Raw genomic sequence first — 26,800 nt, 5'->3', positions numbered from 1 at the left:
CCCTGGGGGAGGGGGGGTGATTTCTCACTTTCTGTCTCTCCAGTGAGCTCATGTACCTATATAGCAAAAATCTCCCAAAAAATAATAATAAAATACAGAGTTTTTTGTAATCTAATCCCCAACTACTTTACCAGTTTCATCTCCTGACATTTCTTTGGAAAAAGCTTTACTCCAAACACATCCTAAACTTCTCACTGTTCTCTAAGCAAGCTTTAGTAATTGGTACCTTAATAGTACTTGCTTTGTAAATATGTTAATCTTGTCCTTCCTTTATGAACTCTAATCCTTTGAGAAATAGAAATTTTAGTCACCTTTGGATTAAAATATCAGCATTTATTTTATTTTTTATGTTTTTGCTAGAAAATCTGGATTGGTCCTGCAATTAAATCAGAAATATTATTTTTCTTGGGAACCAGCAGTTAGTGTAATGGCTATGTCTCTGGACTCCCATGTAGTCGACCGCAGTTCGCGTTCCGGACCCGGTGGTTTAAAACTCACGCTGGGCGCGTGTGCGTGCGTGCCCAAGATCCCAAGAGGAGAATGGAGGAGAAGGGATTGCAGTGTGACCATCCCCCCTGGGGGGTGATTTCTCGCTTTCTGTCTCTCTGTCTCTCTCTGTCTATCCTATAGCAAAAACCTCTCCCCCCACCACAAAAAAAAGAAATATTATTTTTCTTGATGTTGGGACTTAAATGAGAGAGATACCAAATCTGTAGAATCACCATCACCCTGCTGATTACCAATGAGTTACATTTGGTTCAGCTAAATAGAACTAGAAACCTAACAATACAGTGATTTTAATTATAAAGAAGTAGGCATTTCACAGCTGCTATCCAACTCCGCCGTGTCATCATGGACCCATGATCCTAAATATTCCTGCTCTATTATGCTTAGCACTTGGCTTCCATCTTTGAGGTCACCTCATGGTCCAAGTTCCTGGGGCTCTAGCTATTTCATTTGCATTCCAAGAGGAGCAATGAGGATTGTAAGAAGTTTTCTCAGAAGTCCCTTGGCCATGCCATTGGCAAGAACATTTCACAGAGTTACACTTAGCTTTGAGGGAGCCTAGGAAATAATGCTTTAGTAAGCCCACCTTGAAACTGCTGTCCTGATGCTAAGGGAAAGGAGAGAATGGATGTTCTAATGGGCACCTTAGTCTGCTGCAGTCAGCTAAGTGTCCAGCGTTGGCTTCTTTGTGTCCAGCAAGCTGAGTGTGCCCCAAGAGCAGGGACCCATGCCTGCTTACCATTGTATAACAGCCATGGAGAAAATGAACCCAGAGAAAGCCAACAAGGGGCTGAGTGCACATGCCCAGCGTTCTTCTCCAAAGAAGATGATGAATAAATAAGGTGATATAAATAAAGCACTTAGGGGCCAGCTCATGGCATGGTGGTCAAGGCAGCTGTTTTCCACATGGCAGACCATGAAGTTTGAGTCTTGCACTCCATAGCTTGAGAAACACACTGGGCACATCTGACTGCATGTCCAAAATCCAGAATGGAGAAATAGAGGAGAAGAGGTTGTGGCATGACCATGCCCCGTCAGGGGTGCTTTTTCATTCTCTCTTCCTCCATTTCTCTGTCTCTATCTGGCGAATGCATGTACCCTCTGCCAAAAATTTTAAGTAAATAAGTAAAGCACTTATTGAAGTCCTGGGTGCATGAGAAGTACCCACTGTCTTCAGGTTGAATATCCCTTATCTGAAATGCTTAGAACCAGAAGTGTTTCAGATTTTTGGATTTTTTTTTTCACATTTGGAATATTTGCATATATATAATGAGATATCTTAGGAATGGGATCCAGTGCATATATATAATGAGATATCTTGGGAATGGGACCCAGAGGTATTCTTATACAATATTTTTGTATTGTAGTATTTTGATAGCAACTGGTCCCATGAGGTCAAATGTGAAAGCTTCCACCTGTGGCATCATATAAGTACTTGAAAGTTTTAGGTTTTGGAGCATTTCAGATTTCAGAGTTTCAGATTAGAGATGCTTAACCTGTCTATATGTTCACTGTGGTTATTGTTGCTGCTATTGTTATTCAATCCCTCTGTTGGCAAACAATGTCACTTCTCAGTGGGTTAAGTGATCTTCAGACCTAACCCTAACACCTTGTTTACATTATAGGCACTGGTTTTCAGGCCTCAGGATACAATTTCAACACCTATGACTGGAGGAGTCCAAAACAGAGAGGCAGCTTGTCTCCAGTCACTAAGCCTCGCAGCCAGACATATCCAGATGTGGGGCTGAGCAATGAAGACTGGGACCGGTCTACAGCCAGTGGGTAAGGTTTCCATCCAGTGCTGTCCGTCCAGGACAACTCTGTGCTCATTTGGCTAAGATCTGAACTTCTCTACTTCCAGTGGCACGTACTGTCAGCGTTAGCTTCTTGAAGCCACCATACTCATCCATGCTGGTCACGGCAGGGTTCTAAAATGTGTTTGACTAGTGATACCCTGGGCCCCACCACACAGTGGAATGAGAGCTAGGTTTCCCCTAATGAAAAGATGAGTAGTACTTGGGAGAATCTCCTTCTGCAGATTTCCTCACTCTTGACAATTAGCTGCCTCTCCTTTCTTTTAAACAGTGTTTTATATTGTTAGATTTTTTAAAAGATGATATAGCAAGGGTTTCCTCTTTTTAGCAAAGGAGTCTATTTTAGCAGTCTATTTTATATTTGACCTTATTTTGTTCCTTATCAATCTATTTTAAGGAAATTTGTAAGAAGCAACAGCACTTATTTATAATGATTGTTCTAAGGGAGGAAATCACATTTTTTTCTCTCTCAGAGAAGAATTTGATTTATCCTTCCCCATAGATATAGCAGAGGAAATACAGCCTCAGGTCCCATTCCATTCCAGTAGGGCCTTGTGGATGCAGCTCCCTCAGTAGCCAGGAATAATCTGAAAGGCAGTCAGTGAGAGTACCCACCAGCCTTAGTTCTGCTTTTGTTTCCTGAAGCTCCTCCCACTGGAGTTGGCTGCTTGGAGGCCATGGTTGGAAGAAAATCAGATCCAAAATGAGTCTCTTTCTGTTTTCTTTGTTAGACAAAGGAAAGAGTTTCTGGATACAGAAAAAGAGTATGTGTTTGGCAAGTTCTTAACCCAGACTTTGCTTCTTGATGACAGTTTTGCAGGGACTTCCGACAGTGCCGAGGCAGAGCAAGAGGAGAACTTCTGGTCCCAAGCACTGGAAGACTTAGAAACCTGTGGACAATCAGGAATTCTGAGAGAACTTGAGGTAGCCTTGGTCCTGCTACTTACATTCATTGTTTCTACAAGAAGAATTTGATTTATCCTTCCCCATAGATATAGCAGAGGAAATACAGCCTCAGGTCCCATTCCATTCCAGTAGGGCCTTGTGGATGCAGCTCCCTCAGTAGCCAGGAATAATCTGAAAGGCAGTCAGTGAGAGTACCCACCAGCCTTAGTTCTGCTTTTGTTTCCTGAAGCTCCTCCCACTGGAGTTGGCTGCTTGGAGGCCATGGTTGGAAGAAAATCAGATCCAAAATGAGTCTCTTTCTGTTTTCTTTGTTAGACAAAGGAAAGAGTTTCTGGATACAGAAAAAGAGTATGTGTTTGGCAAGTTCTTAACCCAGACTTTGCTTCTTGATGACAGTTTTGCAGGGACTTCCGACAGTGCCGAGGCAGAGCAAGAGGAGAACTTCTGGTCCCAAGCACTGGAAGACTTAGAAACCTGTGGACAATCAGGAATTCTGAGAGAACTTGAGGTAGCCTTGGTCCTGCTACTTACATTCATTGTTTCTACATTCATTTCTTTTTTTTTTTTTTTTTTTTTTTTGGTCCTTTTGAGTTTGCATTTTTCACACCAGTTCATTTAAAAGCTTTAACCCCTTTTCACAGGAGAAAGCTGACAGGCGTGTGTCTTTGAGAAACATGACTCTCTTGGTAGCTACTCTTTATGTTTATATTTTTGCTTGTGAAGCTGCCCCCCCTGCCCCCTTGCCTTCTGGACAGCAGTTTGATTTTATACAATGCAGTTGAAAATATTTATTTCCCCATTTCCACCCCCCAAGCTTACTGACTTGTGGCTTCTGCCATTGCTCCCTGCTAACCCTGACTGTACTCGTGTCCCACCAAATCGCTAAGGAGTGAGCTAAGTCTCCCAGCAGTGGCGCATCTCATTCTCTTAGTTGCTTTAGAAAGGTTTTTTTGGCATGTTTTCATTTGTACCTGGTATAGGAATTAATTTGATCTTTAAGAGGAACATAAGAGGAAATTTTATTTCATTTTCTTTTGCCCTTAAGGTAGATGACAATGCAGCTGGTGAAAAAGGCCAGTCAATCTGATAAGCGGCCAAAATATTACATAGTATTTTGCTTTGCATTGCAAATTTTGATTCCATATTAACTTGGTGTAAATTTGAGGAGATACAAGATGGAGTATAATAACTGAGCTCCTGGTGAGTTCTTTAACCAAAGTCATGAATTTGCTGACAGTATTCACACTTTAGTCTGGGAAGCCCTGGACAGTTTCCTTTTATGTTCTTTTAAATTTTCTGAGCTGTAAAAAAGAAACAAAAATGGCAAAAGTCTCATTTTTATTTTGATGTCATATGAGGTCCCCCCCAAGTCACCATAAGGAATGCGAATGGCATAACTGGGTGAAACTCTTGCAATTCTAAAAATGATTACTCATCTTTATATTATTTTGCTTCTCAGTTGCATGTGTGGATATTTTATGTGATTCCAATCTTTGTGAATCTGCAAAGACAATTATGAAGGACAATATTAGTTTGAACTTGTAAACATCATAATATTACCTGGCATGAATTTCAGCTTCAGAGCACAGTTAAAGGACATGGACATGGATGAGCCTATAAAATTTAGATGAATTAAGATGTTAGCAATTGATTCCTTTTCATACAACTTTCAGAAAGAACAGAATACTTAAGCACCACCTGGCTTATTTAAGCTTTTACCACCTCCTGTGTGTAGAATGATGAGTGACAGGCCCTAAACTGAATAATTAGCACAATTCACAATTCTCGAACCTACCTCTGCTTTTGGAAACATGTTTTGGTTCATGCGCCATTTTCGTTTTGCATTTTAATACTTCTCTTTTGAAAAAAAGTTATTCATCATATAGCTTCTTTTGCATTACATAAAAAAGAGGATGTAAGATGAGCAAGTGGCATGGATGTTAGGGTGACTAGATCCCACATGTCCACCTACACTGTTCAACTCTCTAACCCAGTGGCTTGAAAAACATGTTGGGCATGTATATGTGTGTGCCCCAAATCCCAAGATTCGAATGAAGAAGGCATTGTGATGTGGCCCTCTTTCTGAGGATGATTTCTCTCTCTCCCTATCTCTGTCTCTCTCTCGAGAGTACACGTGCCCTATAGCGAGAAAAAAAAGATGCTATAAAAAATAATACAATGCGGTTGCATTTCTACCCAATAACTGAGTTATCTCATGCAAATATTGATAACACCCATCAGCGTGTAAGTTTGTCATGATCACCTATGAATTTGCTCTAATATAGCTCCGGGCAGGAATGACCCTTGAAATCAGAAATGCAGAAACAATCTGACTGATTCTTTAAGCCAAAAAGAAATGAAAATCTTCAACTAGGAAAAATGATTGGCAAATTCATAGAGTTATATTTACAGTCTTATCACAAAGAATATTCACCTACTATCAGTAGTTTAAATAAACTCCAGTCCTTTGATTGACAGCATTATTATGCAAAAAATGTTACTGGAGCTAGCTTCCTACATGTGACATTTACGTCCTGTATTAAAGTTAAAGCACACTAAGGGACCAGCAGTTAGCATAATGGCTATGTCGCTGGACTCCCATGTAGTGGACCACAGTTCAAGTCACTGGACCCAGTGGCTTAAACTCATGCCAGGCACGTGTGCGTGCGTGCCCAAGATCCCAAGAGGAGAATGGAGGAGAAGGGATTGCGGCGTGGCCATCCCCCTTGGGGGGTGATTTCTCGCTTTCTGTCTCTCTGTCTTTATCTTTCTGGCAAGTGCACACACTCTATAGAAAAAAAACCTCTGCAAAAAAAAGAAAAAGTTAAAATACACTAGAACATTAATAATGCAAGAGATTAGCACAGATGAAAAAAATTATTGTAATTGAAATAAAAACAAAAATTAAGTTATTTGTCATTTTCCCTATTGATAACAATTATTTAGGTTCAACATTAGCACTGAAAAATGTATTACTTTAACAGAAAGAGAAAATTTGAACTAAGATTTTAGGCACGTTTTTAAACTCTTCTGCCAGATATTTCTTCTATAAAATATGGGGATTTTAATGAGAAATGCTTATATGGTACTTAACAAAGAACATTACAGTTAGCAAATATTCAATAAAATGTTCAGTAAAAATTAACTACTATTATTTTTTCCTTTCTTCATAATGAACACTGCTTTAACCTTTTTTTTTTTTAATACAATACAGGGAAAAGGTTTACCTGAATGTCAGAGAACTCTAAGTTTCCTTGAAAAGAATGTATAATTATGAACTATAGTAAATGAAAACAAGCAATACATTCCTGAAGCCAAACCAAATCTTAGATAATTTCAAATAATTCACTTTTAATGTTTATTTTAATGTTGGAATTTGTATTTTAATTTTCATATCCTTCTTAGACACTACTAATTCACTCCAAGTTTACTTTAAATAAAGCAATCAAACCACATTTTAAAAACATGAACTAAAGAATTATTATTTCTCATTTTTTTATTGTGACCTTTTCTAAATCAATTTGTAACTACTTTTATGGCAGCTAAAATTCATCAAAGCAAAACTGTTGTCTCCCACATGTAGGGATTAAGTGTTTCACTGCCCACATATGTCCTACTAGTCCTCTGAAAGATGAATTTTTAAAAAATGGATTGGATATTAACAAAGAAATTAACTAGTCTTAGTAGGTGCAATAAAAGATGGCTGGTCATAACAGCAAGAACACTGTCACTGAGTGCTGTCAAGTGTAGTAGATTAAACATAAAAATGATATATATGAGCAAGTGCCACAAAATAAAAGGTGTCTCCTGACACCAACACAGCTAGTGATGGAAAGGTTTCCATAAAAAAGTTTGTATCTGAAATAAACCTTAGTAAGGATAACCCACACTTAGTTAAGTACTAGGGGTCTTTTTACCTACTAAGAAGGAGTTTTTATACAGGCCAGCCTAATATATGACTGAGAAGTACAGTTAGGTAGTCAAGAACAAGGGTTCTAGAATCCTATTATTAGGGTTCCAATCCCTTGGACAAGTTGCTTAACTTATCCGGACATCCCTTTCCTTAAATGAAATGTGGAGGAATAATTATATCATCTATACTAGAAGAAGAACTTAAGTAATAAATGATATTCTACACACAACACAGGGGCAACTTCGTACTACTCAATGATCAGCAAGGTCTTTATTATAGTTAGAATTTGTTTTCATAATTATCAGTGAGAGGGCCAGCTCCATAGCACAGTGGTAATGCACTGCACTGTTCAAGGGAAGCCAAATCCCACATCAACCACAGTTCAAATCCCCTAACCCGTCAACATGCCAGGTACACATGAGAACACTCAAGACCTGGCTGGCTAGTGGACTAGAGGAAAGAGATTGCAACAACACCAGAACCTGTGAAGTGTGCTCATATATCTCTCATGAATAAAGAAAAAAAATTACCAGTGAGAGAACCGATCCAGTTGGGCTACTGATGTTTGTTTTATTGCTTTTTCAACAGAGTTGTTAAATATATATATATATATATACATGCCAATACCAGGTTGTTCTTCAAAGATTTTTTTTTAAAAAGAGTTAATTAATTAATTAATTTGTTTGTTTGTTTTAATTTGACCAGAGAGGACAGAGAGAGGGAGTGGGGATGAGGGGGAGTGAGAAAGCAAGCTGCCAGGTCTAGGACTCGAACCACGGTCGGCCATGTGGGAATCCAGTGCCCTTAACCACCATGCCATCTGCTGGCCCCTCAAAGATCTTGTTAGTACTGCAGGTATACCTGAATATCAGGTAAATTTTGGAATTATGAAACCTTAGACGACAGCTGTGAACTCTGTCACTTTGCACTATTCCCTCCTGGTCAGTGGTTTTAGATAGTGCCCTCAGCTCTTTCACTACCTTCATGACTTTGGGTAGGTCAACTTCTTTGTGCCTTAGTCTCCTCATTCATAAATTAGTGCCTACCTCACAGAGTGCTGTGAGCTTAAATGAGTGAATACATTGAAAGGATTCAATAAATGAAACTTCTGTTACCTTTAGCATTGGTGTGAACATAAATAACTAGATCATGCAGCATATATATTGTTTTTATGTTTCCCTGATTTCAGGCAGATTTACTGATAATAGTTTATAAAACAGCCATCTTATCTACAGGTACAGAACTGGTTATAGGCATATTTTCAGAAATTTAGCATCTTTTAGTCATGAGAAATGAATATCCTCAACATGATACTGGTTTCAAATCCTTTCTCGGCCCAGTTCTGAGACTCAATCACCTTTAGGATCTAATCTTGCCACTGTTCGCATATTACACAGGAATCATATTTGAAACTGAACAAGCTATCCAATTCACTGAAAAAATCCAATCCAAGTCTCACTGCTTTTGAGCAAAGGGCTGAGTCCCATAGCATGTAGATGACTGTTTTTTAACCTGAGAATCTACACGTAGACCATTTCCAAGAAACACTGATGTGTATGAAATCACACGGAGACCTGGCCACCTACAAGCTTCTGGAGCAGGCCACTTCTCAAAGGATGGGCAACATAAAGTGCTAGGTAGGAAGCTGAGGGGAGCCCCTTGCTTTAGCATCAATCATTTCATTCCAGCCAACTGGAGCTGGATGCAGCATTACAAATAAAGGTAACCTGGTCCCATTGAGAGGTTCGTTTCTTAAGATACACTGAAGGTGGCCTCATGAATTCCATCTGTTTGAGCCCACTCAGTGGAAAGTTAATGCTTAAAATGTAGTTTGCAGTAAGCAAACGTTAGAGCTTTTCAATTTGCCTCAAAACTGCCAGGGGTGGTATTTGATTAAATAAACTCAGTGGCTTAAGTACTTAAATTGGATTTGAGATGTGCATTATAAATGTCACTTGCAAAGCGTTTTCTAGACTTTCATAGTTCAATTAGTATGTCCATTCTCCTGCCTTTGATTATGCCCTGAAGAGACTGTATTTTGACTGAGCAAGGGGAGAAATGTGCTTAATGTTGAGCAACCAAACCTTTCCTTAGTCCATGCCTTAACTGTTTCTGAAAATTATCAATGCCACAGGCAACAATCATGTCGGGGAGCACGATGAGTTTGAATCATGAGGCCCCAACACCTCGCAGTCAACTGGGGCGACAGGCCAGCTTTCAGGAACGGAGCAGCTCACGGCCGCACTATAGCCAGACCACCCGGAGCAACACCCTGCCCTCAGACGTGGGCAGGAAGTCTATAACCCTGAGAAAAATGAAACAGGAAATAAAGGAGATTATGTCCCCAACTCCTGTGGAGCTGCACAAGGTCAGGCAACTTTCTCTTCTTTCTCTGTGGTCAGACTTGTAGGCATTCTACATAGTGTGAATGCCCGATGCAAGTGGCAATGGTGTTCCCCCCCGAGCTCAGCCAAGGAAAGATGCTGGAGCTGAGACTTTATCCTCAGAACGTAATCCCTGGAAGGTTATCCTGGAAAACAGGGCACTGGCTTTGAAGAAATATGTTTATGAACATGTATTCATGGCCAAAACTTTCTAAAAACTTTGAGACTCCAGTGTTACATGGAGCATTGATGAATTAGTCTATTATTCCAACCTCGTGGGAACGGTGGAAGGATTTTCTAAACATCATACTCTCAGAGCTTCATGAAGAGAGGGCTGAAGTTCAGTGTGGGAAGACTGAATTGTAGGAGATGGCTATGTTATTCAGGAGATGTGAAGTTCTCTTGGAGAGAGGTTAGATGTCTTGGGCCAGGACAGGGAGAGTTCCCATTGGGCTACATCTGTGACTATCGCTGTCCCTCTTGACTTCATGGGAGAGAACTCACTACAGCGTGCACTGCTCAGTTCCAGAGCTGCTGGCACAGTTCATGTGGACATTATGAAATGGCCCTGGGCCTCAGAGCAGCATAGGGAGGTATCTCAGGTTTTCTTTTCTACAGCTAGTGATTTTTGTTTTGTTAATATATAGAGATGTCTAAAATAGTAACACACTCACTTCACTCTTTTTGAGAACGAGGGGTTAGTTACTAGTCTTTCCCAGAAGAGCAGCCTTTGGTGCTACATCATGACATGGCCTGGAGAAGCAGGAAGAAAAGCAGGTACAAGCAAAGAAAAGAGATGTCAGGTGGCCCATGGGTTTTATACCAGTCCCTCTCATAGGAACTAATCTATGAGAAGCCCCTCCCTCCCAAGGCCCAGCACCAATCTGTTCATGAGAGAGCTGTCCCTGTGTCCCAGACACCCCGCTCTGGGCCCTGTCTCCCACCACTGCCCCGCTGGGAGTTACATCACAGCCTCAGTACTGATTGCCAATTATATGCTGTGTACTGTGTATTTTTAGCCCTCACAATAGCTCTTTTCAGCAGGTATGTATTGTCCCCATTTATAGGCTAGAGAAATAGCAAGTATAAAGTAGATGCATTTTTCCTTCTGGAGTGAAACAGTCTCCTGAAAAGATTATTGATAGCCCAGGAATACAAAAGACCCATCTTCCTATCCCTTCTGCCCTGAAAGCATTTAGCAATGATAATGACAATAAATTGAATGTACAAGTTATTATAACGACGATAAATTGAATGTACAATTTATTATAACTGAGGTTTTGAAAAAGTGATGCTGCTTAAAAAACAGATATTGTTTAAAAAGAAAGAAAGAAAGAAAGAATGAAAGAAAGAAAGAAAGAAAGAAAGAGGGAGAGGAAGTGTCAACCACTTACCAGCATACTGAGTGGCAGTAGATCAGCTAATTGGAACTTTTGCATGGCAGTGTGTGCCTCAGAAAGCCACAAGGTCACAGATGTAGATGAGCCAACTTATCTAGTAAATGGGATGCTTTTCTCTCCCCTCACTTTAGTCGTTTCCCCTAAATGCTGGTGGTAAGTGCATTTCCCACGTAGCTTCACTTTTCTTCCGAAATAATCCCCAACAAAACACAGCTCTGGAAATGAAGTGGTATCGTGGACATTATAAGAAAAACGCTCGGGGTAAGTGCAAGTACAGCAAGGAGTTGGTGGCTCAGTACTGTGGAGTTCTTGGAATGACCCCTGCTCACGTGGTGGTTTCTTTTCTTTTTAAGTGAATTCAGTTACTGATAGGCCACCCAAAGTGTTCATTGCTTAGCACACGTCAGTTTAGAAGTGCTTGAGAGGAGAAATGGTCATTAGAAAAGCTACGTATCTCCGAGTGAAGGTGTAATTGTCGTCCTCCCTGTGGGTGTCTTTTGAACACTGGAAGATTACCCAGTATGAAAAACTACAGTGACTTGGTGGAATTGAGTTATCTTCCCACTGGGGTGATACTAGCCTGCACAAAACCTTTGCAACAATTAGGAAAAGGCACTCTTGAGGTAGGGTCATGGAGAGGGAAGCTAGGGAATTAGAAATTAGGACACCCTTCCCCAAGCTGAAGATAACCCAAGCCAGAGTGCACAGTTTAGCCATCAGCAGAAGGACTGGTATTCAGTCCCCTAACCCTTGTCAGCATGTTTGCAAAGTGCAGGGCAAGAATTAACATTTTAGCAACCCCTTCAGTGGGTTGTTTTGCGGATTAAAGACAGGATGAAGCCCTTAGGTTCTTTTCTTACTGGAGGTGATTATTCTGTTTTGGTGAAATTATAGGCAGCAGCTGGGTGGCAGGTTAAAGAGGAAATAAGGCTGCATCGTAAGCCCTGGAGCTTCCGCATTTTATCTTAAAAATGAGTTCTGGCTGGCACCCAGCTTATCACAGATTCTTTCTCTTTGCAGATAAGAAGCCTGTGATCTTAGCTATAGTTCCCTGATAACCTCTTTCCCTTCTGAAGCTCAAGTCTCTTTTGTGTCCACTTCATCTATTTCTGAGGTGAATTCTAGCTTCGCTTCTTTGTACACCTGAAGGCAGAAACAACCAACCAAAAAAAAAAAAAAAAAACTTTTTTGTGGAGTAAGAAAGTTCCCCACATTCAGAGCATTTGAACTTTTAAAAAATTTTTATTTGACATTTCCTTCTGTCATTCGTGTTTGTCAGTGAAATTATACTTTTTAACTGTATGCAGCTATTTTTATTTACCTTTTTCTATAGAAAGATTTTTAAATTAATTTCCCAGCACCTACTTCTATTTATAGCCACTGGTAGCAGAGCCCCCAACCATTCGAGTCGCTCATACATGCCCTCTTTTTGACTCCTGCCTTTGCTACCATCAGCTTTTCTTCCAGCCAAGTTTACTTGGTATTTTCAGTGTATCTAGGTTTTTTTAGAGGGGAGTTTTGCTCTTCTTCATACACCAAAGCTGTTTTACTCCTTTGAATGCCATTTTTGGTGTTTAATGACAACTTCTTTTGCAATGTTTCTCCCAACTCGGAAATAGGCTTAGCCTTAGGGGAAACTATAAAATGAAAATACAAATCTTGCACCTGCCTCTTCCCTCACTAAATATTTGGAGTGAGCACTCAAGATCAGTCAGTCCTCATGCCAGGCCCAGACCTTCTCCAAACAGCTAGTGTGGAACTGTCTACATAGAAATCACTAGAACACATAGGAAATAGGTGGAATTCTGGCTTTTGTCTGTCACTCATTGCTAGATCAAGCTTCTCTTTCTTCAGGCAAGGAGTGACAGACTAGAGCAAGCACCAGTTTCGTGGCCTACCGGGTCCCTGTTTGGGTTGTGTCAAGCCATGTCACTTCCGTAAGCTCGTTTTCTCACTTAGCAAAGACAGGGTAGAGTCACCTATTATCAGGAAAGAGACTTTAAAACATAGCATTTTTTCTTCTTAAGTCACCACCGTTCAGAATCTTGCCTTAGCCTTATAGTGCCAGAAACTCAGAAAATGAGATCTCCTGAGCACCCCAGACTTACATGAAATCCAGACAGCTAATTGCTTTAGATGGAGCTATACATTAGATTGAGAACCCGTCTTCTACCTGGGTCTGGTTACTAGCCTCTACATACATTCTGTCCTTGTGAAACCATCAGCACATGTTAGGGAACACGAAATTGGGAGACAAGGGTTGAAGTGTGGGTAGCATGTTTTAAGTGAGTAATGGCATCCAGCCCTCCCCATCCTCACAAAGTATCATTTCCAGTAGCCTCCCTTGTCTGTGATTCTATTAAAACACACTTTTTAAAGCTTACGACGTGATAATTCATGTACAAATGATTGACTCATGTCAAAAGTGTTTGTTTCACTTATTAAGAAGGAAAGACAGCAGATGACAAAGCTTGTTTTAAATGGGATAAAGAAATTGTGTATCGATAGCTCGGTTGGGGGTGGGGAGAATGTTGGCATGAGATGTCTAAGTGTCTAAGTTAGGCTCAGAGCTACTCAGTGACTGGTAGAGGAATAAAAGCAAAGCCTTTGAGGTTATCTTTCCAAGGGGCGGAAATCATTTGCAAATCTACCAACCAACTCAATTTGCATCTTATCACTTTTCTACAAGTTGCCATCCACTTTTGCAGTCAGAGCTCTAAGCAGAACAAACTGAACTGAAAACATTGCATTGCGTCCTAAGACTCCCACGACCCTCAGGCAGGCTTGCTAGTGCTTCTTTCTCAGTTTTCGATCACTGGTCTTATCACTTCTGTCCTAGATTTACCACCACCTGTCTTCAGAAATATTAACTGCTTCCCTTCAGTCTGACTGTGGCCTAGGGACTATTTATCACTCCCTGATGTCCTTATGCAACTCTTTTGCATTTAAATATGTTTACTTACAGGTGGTAAAATTGTATATTATCTGCTGGACATTCACTGACAAATGGCGTCACTCTCTCAAGGTTGCTCTATTTCTCTAAGCCCAGGTGCTTGAAGAATAGCCATCTAGACCCCTTCTTCCACCATTGTCTGCCATGCTAGTTGTCTAGCAGGGCTAGACAGGAGTAATATCGGTAATGGTCCATGCAGGGCTTATCTGTTTCTCTAAGATGGGGTACAGAGCTCTTTCCTGGTTCAAGGCTCTTCGTAATGCCAGATGCCAGCAATCCCTGGAATAAGTAAATAAAACCAAAACTGTAGTGCTCCATGCACTGGGATATTGGTCAGGCATATTGGTCTTCCTGAATGACAGTGAACCTGGCCCCCAAGGCCCACAGGCAGTGGTGGGTGAAGGGCATGCCTCCCTCCCAGAGCTACAAGTGACCCTTGTAGGAAGGGGAGGATCTAAGGGGAATGGAGGTCAGTAAGAGGCAGAGGAAGTTTGAAAGAGATAAGAGGTGAAGAAGGGCCAGGTCCTAGCTGGCCCGGAGCTCTTACGGAAGGCCCAGGCTGAGAAGAGGGCAGGCACTGTGAGTCAGCAGCAGGAGTCCTGAGTGTAGATGCCTGAACTGGGACTCGGCCACACCCTGCCAACCTAGTGCAGCTGGGGCACGTGGAACAGGCCAGTGAAGGAGCTGACAACAACCAGGTGATTGTCAGCTACCCACCACCTGGTTTGATCTCCTGGAGAGTTTGGAAAACAATCTAGCTCTTTTCTCTTTGTTCTCGTGTGAAATGATAGGTGTGTGAAGATGCTCTAGGATGAATCAGGAAAGCAGCACTTAAGTCCGTCACAGATCTTAAAGACTGCGGTGCTGCTTTGATCCAGGCTCAGTTCTCTAAGTGCCAAGTCACCCCCTGGCTTGCTCACATTTACAGCCAAAATCCCAGCTACTGATTCTTTCATTGCTGAGCCCTGGTTTTCCTAGCCCTTGGTGCCATGCTGTTGCCAGAGAACGGGAGGAGGCAATGTTTGAAGCAGCTGTCTCTTTCTCTCCTCTGCCAAGGAGACTCCCCAGACAGAAGGGCAGCAGCTGCCTTTCTGACCCAATTTGTCTCAAAATCCATGAGTTTTTAGTGGCATAAGCTGAAATTGCTTCCTCTTGGGCTGGAAGATTGCAGTTGGGAAGACTATGTACTTTTTCTTTCTTCTAATCCCACGGGTAGTATTGAATTGTCCTCAAAGCCAACATTACTTGAATTGTCAGGTGTGAAGAAACAGAGCTACCCCAGTGGTGTCTGCCAAAAATAAACCCAAATGCCTGGTGACTTGCAGGAAAACCGGTACCAGCTCTAACACGCATGTGTAGATTTGGTCTGTAAGGCCACTAGGAGAGGAGGTGAGCCACAAGCAGACTGTCGAGGGCTTGAGAACTGCTTCTGGATGGCTGTGACTCACTCAAGAGAGTAGATGAACCCTTAAAATCCAATTGAAAGCTGCAGTGAAAGCTTTTCACATGTGTCAGAACTGGAAAACACAAGCACTGGGTTTCTGATCTTTGCCTCTAGGACATTGTTCAGACATGTGAGTAGTCTTGCTTAGAAGTATACAACAAGGCTGAACTTGAATCGTGGTGACTGCCCTCTGCCTTCTGCTAAAGCTTCTGTTCCCGGGAGGGTTAGAAGCAATTGCAGCACATGCTGACGAATAGTTCAAATTGAACTGAGCTTTGTAGAACTATAGCCTCGCTTGGAGTGTTGTGTTCCTAGAGGCTTGTTAGCTCTTTTAGAACTGAAAAATCTTGCAGTTATGTTCATAACCCAACTTCTCCAGAGACATCTTGTGGTCAGCACAGAATAGAGACCCGATGAGAAAAACTCCGCATCAGCTGGGCTAGGGTCGAAGGTGAGGACGCCTGACAGGGCGGTGAGCTTTCGGAACAGTGAGCAGGAGTTTGTGCGGATGTTCATGGAGAGCCACAGACGGGCTCTGAGGAGAAGAAATGTTGCAGATATGATCAATTATTTATCTCTAGCTTGCTGGGAAGTTGGAAATGAATAAAGGCTGTTTGACCAGCTAGGAGATTATATGTCCAGGGAAAAAGCATCATTTAGTGGAAGGAACCCAAATGAGGTCAGATATTCTAGTATTGAATCCTAGAGCTTATGCATTCTAACTGGGCAAGTCGGTCTCTCAGCTGCTTCATGGCTTAGTGTCCTCATTAGTACACAGGGGATGAGTTTGCTACACAGAGTTTTTGAGCTCAAAAGCAATCAGATGTAAGAAAGAACCTGGATAAAGGTTTCGTCTGTGAGGGAAAAGTATAACTTAAATTTCAGATCCTTAAAATTATTTTGGCACAGGAAATAAATCCAAAGTGACCAATACCAGTTTCCATACCAACAGGGCTCTATGGCACCATTTACTGTTGTTCCCTTGAGAGCACCCAGCTATGCTCCCCATTTTTGTGAATAATTGCCTTCGGGAATCTCATCTTCTTTTTTATTTTTTGAAATAATTTTTATTTTATTTTATTTATTAGTATTTTTTAATTTGCTATAGGGCACATGCGCTCATCAGCGAGACAAAGAGAAAGAGAGAGAGAGAAAGTGAGAAAGCAAGCCAACAGGTCCGGGACTCAAACCACATTTGGCCATGTGGGAGTTCAGCACCTTAACCACCATGCCACCTTGCTGGCCCCCAGAATCTTATCTTCTATGTGGTTTTTAAATAATTTCATTTTTATTAACTTGCTATTATCATACCAGAGAGCTAGCTATTAAAATTAGCGTCTTTAAGCTTTAAAAAAAAAGCTTTCTAGGGAAACAGACTGCTTTCCTAGTTAAACCACTTATTAGTTTCTTGTCCTGAAGAATTTTCCACAGAGATACATAAAGTCTGAGGCTCAGGAGAGCCAACGCTCTCAGCCAATAACTGTAACTTGACAGTTAATGAGTTCATCTGCTAACCTGCTCTGGTCAGCCTCCCTCCCTAAGGCTGTGGTTAATGTATTACCACTGATTGGTGTTGGCAGTTTAAGGTGCCACTCAGCCTTTTACCTTTGTGAGCTCTGGCCTGTGAGGCAGACATCCCAGAATCATATGCCAACCAAGCAATGAAGAACTTCATTATTATTCCAGGCCCACACCCTATGTCCCCCAAAATGGATTCTGGTTTACGGTGTTGGAAAACATGCCTCTGATCTAAGACCAAAGAGGAATTACTAACACTCATTGCAAGCTTGGGCTTTGGGACCTCCACATCCAGCTGCACCACAAGAATGCATTCTTAATCCCAATCCAGTTACTCAATGAGCTGTTGGCATGATTGAAAGTGAAACTGAGATGCTAGGAGAGTAGACCTGCCTCTAGGAACGGTGGTGATAGTTCCCGCCTAGGTGTGCTGCTTGTCACTTTGAGAGAACATGGCCAGGAACAAAGACAGAAAAGGACAAAAGGACAGAAGATCCCACAGATACAGCAAGCAGGGCACTTAAGCAGAGACCACAACAGAGAATTTATGTGACTCTTCTGACCAGCAGAGGGTCACCTGCAGCATGCACAGAATAGCTACTCGAGACAAAGATATGAATCAAGGCGGAGAGGGAGAGCCATACCAGGTGTGCATCTGCTAAGCCTCTCTCATCCCCATAGTTTATTAGGGCAAAGGAACAAGGAAAGTTATTTTTTAGAGAGAGTTGTTTTTTTAAAGAACTGGAAAAATAAAGGGATTTCCTGAATAGGTTGGTGTTGGTATTGATTAGGTGGGTATGACTAAATGACACCAGAGGCTGGACAGAACACCTTGGAATTTGGATAATACATTTATCACATCACACACCCATCTGATGGCCTCCTATTGTTTGCAATCAGAAAGGCCATATTCCCCGAGCAAGCATTCACTCATTCACTCAGAGTCCATAGATCCTTTCTAGAAGCATGGCACTTCTTTCGTTCTCTAACAATTTTATCCACTAGTAAACAGGGCCCCGAACATCTTAGTCTTCCAGCTACTCTCCTACCATCCTATCAGCTACTCTGTTTCTCTTCTACTTCATCTTTATCTTTACCTTTTCCTTCTATTTTCCTCTTTCTCCCTTTGAGAAAGGAGCATGGGGATAGAAAGGATGGGACTTAAATGTAAGCCAGCAATATTTCCTCCAATTGAGGCTCCTTAAAGGAATGGCTAATTTCAGGTTGACGCAGAAAATATTCACAGCAAGTCTGTGACACCTTGTACCAGAAAGCAAAGAAGCTATCAAAAGGACACTAGATGGCCAGCCCTGTAGCTCTGTGGTTAAGTGCTGCACACAGGAAGCTGAATCCCACATGGCCGACCAGAGTTTATGTTCTAGCCCTGGAAGTTTGCATGCCAGGCACATGCCTGTGTTCCCAGGATCCTAATAGGATGGAGAATTGGAGGAAAAAGGATTGCAGCGCGACCAAGCCCTGTTGAAGGGTGCTTTATCTTTCTCTATCTTTTTATTCCCTCTCTTTCTTGGTCCATGCATGTGCACAAGCCCTCTGGCATATAAAACAAAAATACAGTTTTATTAAAAAAGAAGAGCAAGGGGACCAGCAGTTGGCGTAATGGCTATGTTGCTGGACTCCCATGTAGTCGACCGCGATTCAAGTCCCGGACCCAGTGGCTTAAACTCACACTCAGTGCATGTGTGTGTGTGCCCAAGATCCCGAGAGGAGGATAGAGGAGAAGGGATTGTGGTGGGGCCATCCCCTTGGTGGGGGGGGGAGTTCTTGCTTTCTGTCTCTGTCTCTCTGTCTCGTCTTTCTGGTGAATGCATGCACCCCATAGCAAAAAAAACTCTCAAAAAAAAAAAAAAAGAAGAAGAAGAAGAGTGCTAGAGGCAACACGAAGGACTCCTCATGGTCAAAGATAAAAATATTTATACAGAGAATAATGATGTAGCTGATTGAAACATACATATACTACATTTTTAAAAATCAAGATTGTATTGATTCTTTACAGAAGTTCCCTTCCTCCCCTTGAAAAAATTGTTCACTGGGACACCACTGGAAGTATTTAGCACACTAATTCCATGTCTGGAAATTGAGAAGAATGAATTAGCCTTCATTCTGCGTCTCTTATATAGACTGCATTTCAGGGTAACCAAATAGCACTAACTGAAGAAAGGAAAATTCTCCTTTACCAAAACAATTCTAGCTAGTAGATAGATAGCGGCTAGATGATATTACAGGATGAGGACAAGATGATCGCTTTGCAGCCTTTAATGGAATTATCAATGCTGCCAATGATCATCAATGGATAAAACTGTAGGAGGGTGATAAGGAGCTTCACAATGCATGAATCGGGCTGTCACCACCTGGACCCACCCCAAGTAGGCCCGCCAGGCCCTGAGTGATGTGATGTCACAGGAAACACTCTACCACCCCCAATCTATTCATGACCATCTCGCTCCTCCTCAAAGCTGACCCGATTCAAGTCAAGTTCCCAGGACTAGCTTCCATTTAGAGAGGGTGGAAAATGGAAAAACATGCTACAGGACATGTGACACAGTTTTGGCAAGAAGTCAACAGCACAAGGGAAGTAGGGCGGGCATGTACTCTCCATAAGTGGAGATTTAGGAGATAACATAGAAGACATGGGTGGCCCTTGTTGGGATTCTGACTTGAGCGAACCTACTAAAAACTTTTTTTTTGAGACGAGTGGGAAAATTATGGACTGGGTATTGGAGGATATAAGAGTCCCCTTGGCCAGTGAATTAATGACATTGAGGTTATGTAAGAAAACGGTCATTTTCTTTTTAGAGATGCATGTTGAAATATCTAAGAGTCAAATGACAGGAGGGGGAGCATTTGCTTTAAATACTTGCCCAAAGTAGATAAAAAGAAGTTAGAGGAAGTGTATGTGGCCAGCTCTTGATGGCAGTTAGATCTGAGTGGTAAATACATGGTAAATACAAGTCAATCCACCTTTAATAGAGACACAACCATCTAGGTCTGACTATATAGTGCAGGTCGGCAACAATGAACATTTTCAACCTGTAGTTGGTTGAATCTATGGATATAGAATTTGTGGATTTGGAGTGCTGTCATTGAGAGTTTTCCATTACAAAAAAAAAAAAAAAAAGTCTTTCTGGGACCAGCAGTTGGCGTAATGGCTATGTCACTGGACTCCCAGGTAGTCAATCGTGGTTCGAGTCCCGGACCCAGTGGCTTAAACTCATGCCAGGCACATGTGCGTGCATGCCCAAGATCCTGAGAGGAGAATGGAGAAGGGATTGCAGCGTGGCCATCCCCCTGGGGGTGATTTCTTGCCTTCTGTTTCTCTGTCTCACTCTCTCTTTCTGGTGAGCACACATGACCTATAGCAAAAACCTCTCCAAAAAAAAAGTCTGTCTTCCTTCAATAACTAACTCTTTCTTGGAGAGAGGCAGGAAGCACCTATCTTACGGCTTCAAGTGAAAACATAATTATGGAAGAGTATAAATATTCCTCCCTGTAAAGTATATTTATTAAGCAAGTACATGCTAGGTAAAGACAGGTCTAAGCATTGCAGTACGAAACCTGTTTGAAATGATTCTCTGTCACTTGTTCTTTGTTCGACTTGGGTCAAGTTTCTGTCCCTCTCTGAGCTTTTCATTTCCGTCTCTCTATGATTTGCTCCACAGAATTGGGAGAGGTGTGGCATCCTGTTTTCTTTTAAAACTACTCACTCAAGTCCCACAGGCTTATTAGCAAGAAGTCTAGCATCTGTGGCTGGAGGACCCTCGATCTTAGTTCCTTTTCTACCCAAGAGTCTGGGTTTCCTCTTGTCTAAAGGTGGACAGGCCTGGCTCAAAGTATCAGAAGTGCTCTCACTTCTAATGGCCACATGATGGCACCATTAAAGACTCATCCTGTCCAGGTTCCTGTCTCAGGAAGGCCTGGCTCATCCCAGCAGGGCCTTCGGTGAGGGATGGAAGGATGCTTCAACCTTGGAATGAATCCCTCTTAGTTCACACTCATGTTCTCTGCAGTGGCTCGTAAAGGCCCACCATGTGATGGCTGGTTTCTAAACTCGATGTGTCAGAAGAGCTCTTCCTATTCAACAAATATTAACCCTACTACATGGTAGGCACTATTGGGGTTTGGAACCTATCAATGAAAAAAAAAAAAAAAAGATCCCTTCTGCTCTCAAGGAGCTTGGGGGTTGGAGGGAGGGTGGCATCTGCCACATACCAGAGCCCAGGTCACCAGCAAGACGTGTTCCCCTAATGAATTCTGCTTTGTGCTCCTCTCTCAATCATGTGTTTAGAAGCTTATGTGCTTCTCCCAGTGCATCACCAGTGTGCACATCAGACGAAGGTCAATTTTACTTAGCTACACAAACACACACACACACACACACACACACACACACAGGCACACATACCTGTATAAATATGAGGTGCTTATTTAGTAATGCAGAGATTAGATTAATACTCTATTCTGGTATGACTGAGTGCCACAAACATGATTCTAACACAGAAATCAGGTACTTCTTCAGGTTAAAAATTTTATATATGCTACTTCACTTAACAAAAAAGATTCTTGACCATGTCAAAAGATTGTTATGACCATTAAATTAGCTATGTTCACTGAACTAAAAACTCACAAAGTTTGTGTTTTGGTCACCGCTGTATCTGTTTTTTTCCCTGTGCCCTGTTATTTTCTCTGCTCCACTCCATACACATTTTTTTTAAATGTTGCCAGAGGATGTGTGCATTCTCCAGAGAAAGAGGAGAAAGAAAGAAAGTGAGAAATCACCCCACTTTTCCATCGTGGACGATGGCCACAGTGCAATCCCTTCTCCTCCATTTCTCCCTCCTCTCAGGATCTGGAGCATGTGTGTGTGCACACTCAGTGTTTTTCAAGTTGCTGGATCTGGGACTCAAACTGCACAGTCGGCCCTATGGGACCCAGCCATCTTATCCACGATGCCACTGGCTGGCCCACCACACATGTATACACATTTACATCCATTCTCAAGCACACAGTGATGGTCTGAACCTGAGAAGAGTGTCACCCCAACAAACAATATATCTATCTGCAGATTCTCAGTCAGTTTAGGGTGGGGCCTGAGATGGACGTATTTAATGTGTTTATTTATTTATTTTGCTATAGAGTGCATATGCTCACTGGAGAGAGACAGTGAGAACAAAAGCGAGAAATCACCCCCTGGCAGGGGGTGGCTACATTACAATCCCTTTTCCTCCATTCTCCTCCTGGGATCTTGGGCATGCATGCACACATCCTTGGCATGATTTTCAAACTGTCATGTCTGGGACTCAAAGATCAACCATGTGGGAGTCCCACATCTTAACCACTACGCCACCTGCTGGCCAATACTCTGATCTTTGACAGCTTCCTGAGAGATGCTCCTGTTAGAAAGGAAACTTAAAGTGAGGAGGTACCGAGGGGCATTTCTTATCTTTTAAAGCAAAGTTGCAATAAGATCCTGACCCCTTCCTTCTGGTGTACTTGTGGGGAGGATGCAGGTAGTGGTGGAATGGCAGCATGCCATAGTTCTCAAACTCTAACATGCCATCCACAGTAAACCACAGTGCTATTTCAGAGATTTCAAATGCAGAAAGAAAATCCGGCATCCCTGAATCAGTGAAGTGAAGCGTTTTGAGCAGCAGTATAGGGATTATGCACTTGGTGTCTGGAGTCAGACAGACACGGCCTCCACTCATTACCACTGAGGCCCTGGGCGGCTTACTGCACCTCTGTGGGCTCGCATTTCCTACTTTTAATACAGTAATGACCAGTACTGACCCAGGCGACATTTTAACTCTGTCCAGTAGAATAAAAATCCACCAACTATTTTTGAATGTCTTTCAGTATGTATTCCTCTCTGAAGTAAAATAACTGATTTTTTTTTAAGAGAATGCTGTGAAAGTTTTAATCTTCATGTTCTGCCTTGTGTAGCTCTGAATTTTTTTTACTGCTTTAGAAGACTGCATTTTATTTACTCATTAGATGTATAAAATAAGAGAGAAAGAATGAGAGAATTATTTTCTTTTAGGAGGTTTTTGTCTTAAGGCATGTGTGCTCACTGGAGAGAGAGAGAGAGAGACAGACAGACAGACAATGAGAAGGAAAGTGAGAAATCACTTCCAGGGCAATGGCCATGCCACGATCCTTTCTCCTCCATTCTCCTCCCAAGATCTTGGGCACACACGCACATGCACCCAGTGTGAGTTTAAAGCCACTGGGTCAGGGATTCACACTGCTGTCAGCCATGTGGGAGTCCAATCATGTAACAGCTTTGTCATCTTCAGATTCCAAGAGAGAGAATTTTTAAAAAATAATATTACATTCCAAATCATTGCTTGTAGTGGGCATGTTTGTTTTGTGGAGAGCATCTAGAAGACCTTAATAAAAACAGTGGCCACTGTAAAGAGGTATACAAGCTTGAAGTGCCGAGGACACCCCAGGCACGGAGCCAGCACCAGGGGTGTTCAGTAACCGTTACACACTCATGTGCTCTCCCTTTGAAGGCAGGTTCATCTTTGTCTTGTTGACTGCTGCTTGAAGCGCCTAGAACTGTGCTTAGAATATGGTAGGGACTCAGTAAACCTTTAATGACTGCACAAATGATTTCTTCTTTTAGCTTCAGAATAACTCTTGCAGGTGGTCAGGTGAAGGAATGAGTAGCTGACTTTAGGTACAAAGAGAACCAGCTGAGGACCCTGGTGAAGCGTGGACGCCATGTGTTGCTGAACCAAACCCTAGACAAGTGCTCATGTACCCAGGGAGATTGTCAAGCCACGTCCTCCAGCCATGCTTTTGATACAGAACCCTTCCCAGTCTTTTCAGTGTTTTGTGGATGGTACCGATTGGGGTGCCACAGCAACTCAAATGATGGACTTCATTGACTTGCTCAAAGAAAGAGGGTACACTGAGCACTGTACTTAGCCCAGTACCAGGCAGGGGTGGAGAGGAAGGAAAGGCCTTAGGGTTATTCCTTGACATCTCAGCAATTGTCAAGGACTGCCTCTGGCTGCTCCTCATCCCAGGGCATCCAGGAAAACAGCGGAAGTCAGCCTGTGCTGGAGAAATTCTCCCTTCCACACCCCAATGACGGCGAGCACGGGAAGAGATACCAAGGCTTTCCCGTTGTCCTTTTCCCTCCTCCGTTCTGGATGGGACTTTACTAATTGCTGGAGTGTTCGCAGAGTGGGAAAAGAGATGCAGGATTGGGTGGGGGGAGCTGCCTTAGCTTATATTACAAAGCCATTATGCTACTGAAACTAGTTTGAAAAAATGGCTCATCAGAAAGCTTCAGAAGCACAAGCTAAATTTTCCCTTTTTTCTTCTTTTGCAGGTGACCTTGTACAAGGACTCTGGCATGGAGGACTTTGGGTTCAGTGTAGCAGATGGCTTGCTGGAGAAAGGAGTCTATGTCAAAAATATCCGCCCAGCTGGGCCAGGAGATCTTGGTGGCTTAAAGCCCTATGACAGGCTCTTACAGGTAAGCCGCCAGGTGGAATTTTAATGCCTTGCCACTAATTCGTACCTGGGAACTTCCTTCATATCTTCCTTCATATATCCCTTCTCATGAAGATGATGGGATCAGCAGCAGTGAGCAGCTGAATAAAGGCGTTTCAGATCTCCCGATGGTTACATCCTATCACATCTTGTAAAGTTCTCTGGGGTTCTTTTTTATTTTAATCAGTTTTTTGGCACTGAGTTCGAAGTCGTCTTTTGTCATCTAAGACTCCTCAGACCCCTCCCAGCCACAGGCCATCTCCCACGATAATCCAACAATCACGTAAACACTGTGGAGTTCTCTGACTCCCTGCAGTCTGGTCCTTCCCACTACTCTTTTCTACTGTGACCTACAAGGCCCTTGTGACTGGGCTTCTTCCGCTGCCACTGTCTCGCTTGCCTCTCTCATTTAGCCTCAACTAGACGTGTTTCAGGAATGGCATATCCTGCCACCTCCTGGCTCTCGGTCACAGAAGCACATACCTAATTTGCCCCCCATAGCTCACTGCTGTTCCTTGATGTACCAAGCACATTTGCCCTCTGGGACTTTGTACCTGCTATTTCCTGACCTTGCAGTGGTCCTGCTCCCTCCCTTCTCTCAGGTCTCTGCTCAAATGCCACTATCCCATCACTCTATCTAAAATGGTCCTGTCACTCTCCATTCCCTTACAAAGCTTGCGTTGTTCACAGTTCAGCCTGACATCATTCTAGTTATTCGTTTACTGATTTCACCAGAAGTCACTGCACGAAGGCAGGGATTCCACTCAGCACTCTATTCCCAGATCCAGAAACAATGCCTGTCAAGTAAGAAGTGGTCAATACTGTATAGAATAAAAGTATGTTGGCTCTGGGGCCAACAGGTGCCGTGGAGGCTAAGGTGCTGGACCTTACCTGGCTGACTGCATGGGCGAGACTCTCTGGCAAGTGCACACTAAACAATAGCGAACATTTATAACTCAAATACACTGATGTATCTCAGTCCTAGAGATATTGATTTAATCATTCTGGGCATTGGAATAAACTCTTCCAAGAGATTCGATTTTTCAGCGAAAGTTGAAAACCTCTGATCTACATAAGACCAAAAGGTTAAGAAGTTAGGCAGGTGAGGGACGGGGCTGGAAAAGTTTTAGAGAAAGGGAATCTTACAAGGTTCAGAGCCAACAGGCTCTTCTTTCTTTTTTTCTTTTTAGCCAATTCATTCATTAATTAAGCTATAGGGCACATGTGCTTGCCAGAGAGTGAGCAAGTGAGAAAGTGAACCTCGCTTATTTGGTATAGCAGTACTGTTGTAGTCAGGTGTAGCTTCATTCAGCAATGCAAATTCCTGGTACTATGGACAGTTTTTAGGAAGAGTGTTTTGCGGGAAAGGAACGGGCTGACCTGTGTTAGAAGTGCATTGGGACCAGCAGTTAGCGTAATGGCTATGTCGCTGGACTTCCATGTAGTCAACCACGGTTTGAGTCCTGGACCCAGTGACTTAAACTCATGCCGGGCACATGTGCACGTGTGCCCAAGATCCTGAGAGGAGAATGGAGGAGAAAGGATTACAGCGTGGCCATCCCCCCTGGGGGGGGGTGATTTCTTGCTTTCTATCTATCTGTCTGTCTGTCTCTGTTTCTGGCAAGCGCATGCACCCTATAGCAAAAATCTCTCCAAAAAAAAAAGAAGAAGAAGAAGTGCATTCAGCTGGGATGACATTATCACCAAACGGCTGACCCTCAGGGTGCAAGGCTTCCACTGAGCTTAGCTTTCCCAGGTGTGTTCACTGAAGCACATCCTCACTGACCAGTTAGACAGTGGTGGCTATTTTGTACCTCAGCAGTAAAACAATTAGTCCTGTTCTTGGTGCTTGCGGACACTTTACTTTTCACAAACACTAATATTTGCTGAATGAATAACTCAACAGTTGCTTACCCTCGAGGAGTGTCTTCCTAAGCTATTCCTTGGGGCTTCTATCTACTCGCATGGACGCCGAAGCTATGAAATAGACTGGATTGAGAGTGTGAAGGGCCTTGAGAGCTGTGATAAAGCTCTTTGACTTTATTCTGGAGGCATCTTAGTTTCTTAGGCAGAATAATGACATAATGGTAACTCACATTATCGTTGAGTGGATGGGGATGAGGTGGGAAAGAGGAAGATCACAAAGAGATGAGGTGAGTATGGGTAAGACATGTATTTCAGACCTACGGAGGCTTTCTTTAAGGAGAGATTTTTGCTATAGGGCATGTGCGCTTGTCAGAGAGACAGACAGAAAGCGAGAAATCACTCCCCAGGGGGATGGCCACACTGTAATCCCTTCTCCTCCATTCTCCTCTCGGGATTTTGGGCACACACGCGCACACACCCAGTGTGAGTTTAAAGCTGCTGGAGGGGGAACCAGCAGTTAGCGTAATGGCTATGTCGCTGGACTCCCACGTAGTCGACCGCGGTTCACGTCCCG

The 26,800-nt window shown here is 42.6% G+C and overlaps 1 protein-coding gene across 1 annotated transcript in view; it reads left to right on the top strand.

The window, feature by feature from the left end:
* GRIP1 (glutamate receptor interacting protein 1) overlaps window positions 1–26,800 on the top strand; it is a 236,442-nt gene that overhangs the window by 206,070 nt on the left and 3,572 nt on the right. Inside the window, exons 22-26 of the mRNA XM_027771356.1 lie at window positions 2,133–2,289; window positions 3,134–3,245; window positions 3,869–3,913; window positions 9,275–9,508; window positions 24,197–24,343. Coding sequence (XP_027627157.1) covers window positions 2,133–2,289; window positions 3,134–3,245; window positions 3,869–3,913; window positions 9,275–9,508; window positions 24,197–24,343 — 695 coding nt within the window. The remainder of the gene's footprint in view (window positions 1–2,132; window positions 2,290–3,133; window positions 3,246–3,868; window positions 3,914–9,274; window positions 9,509–24,196; window positions 24,344–26,800) is intronic.

This window comes from Tupaia chinensis, unplaced genomic scaffold, assembly GCF_000334495.1.
Source record: "Tupaia chinensis unplaced genomic scaffold, TupChi_1.0 Scaffold000208_1, whole genome shotgun sequence".
NCBI lineage: Eukaryota > Metazoa > Chordata > Mammalia > Scandentia > Tupaiidae > Tupaia > Tupaia belangeri.
The sequence above is the reverse complement of the archived record's forward strand: the minus strand, read 5'-3'. Positions and strand labels throughout refer to the sequence as shown.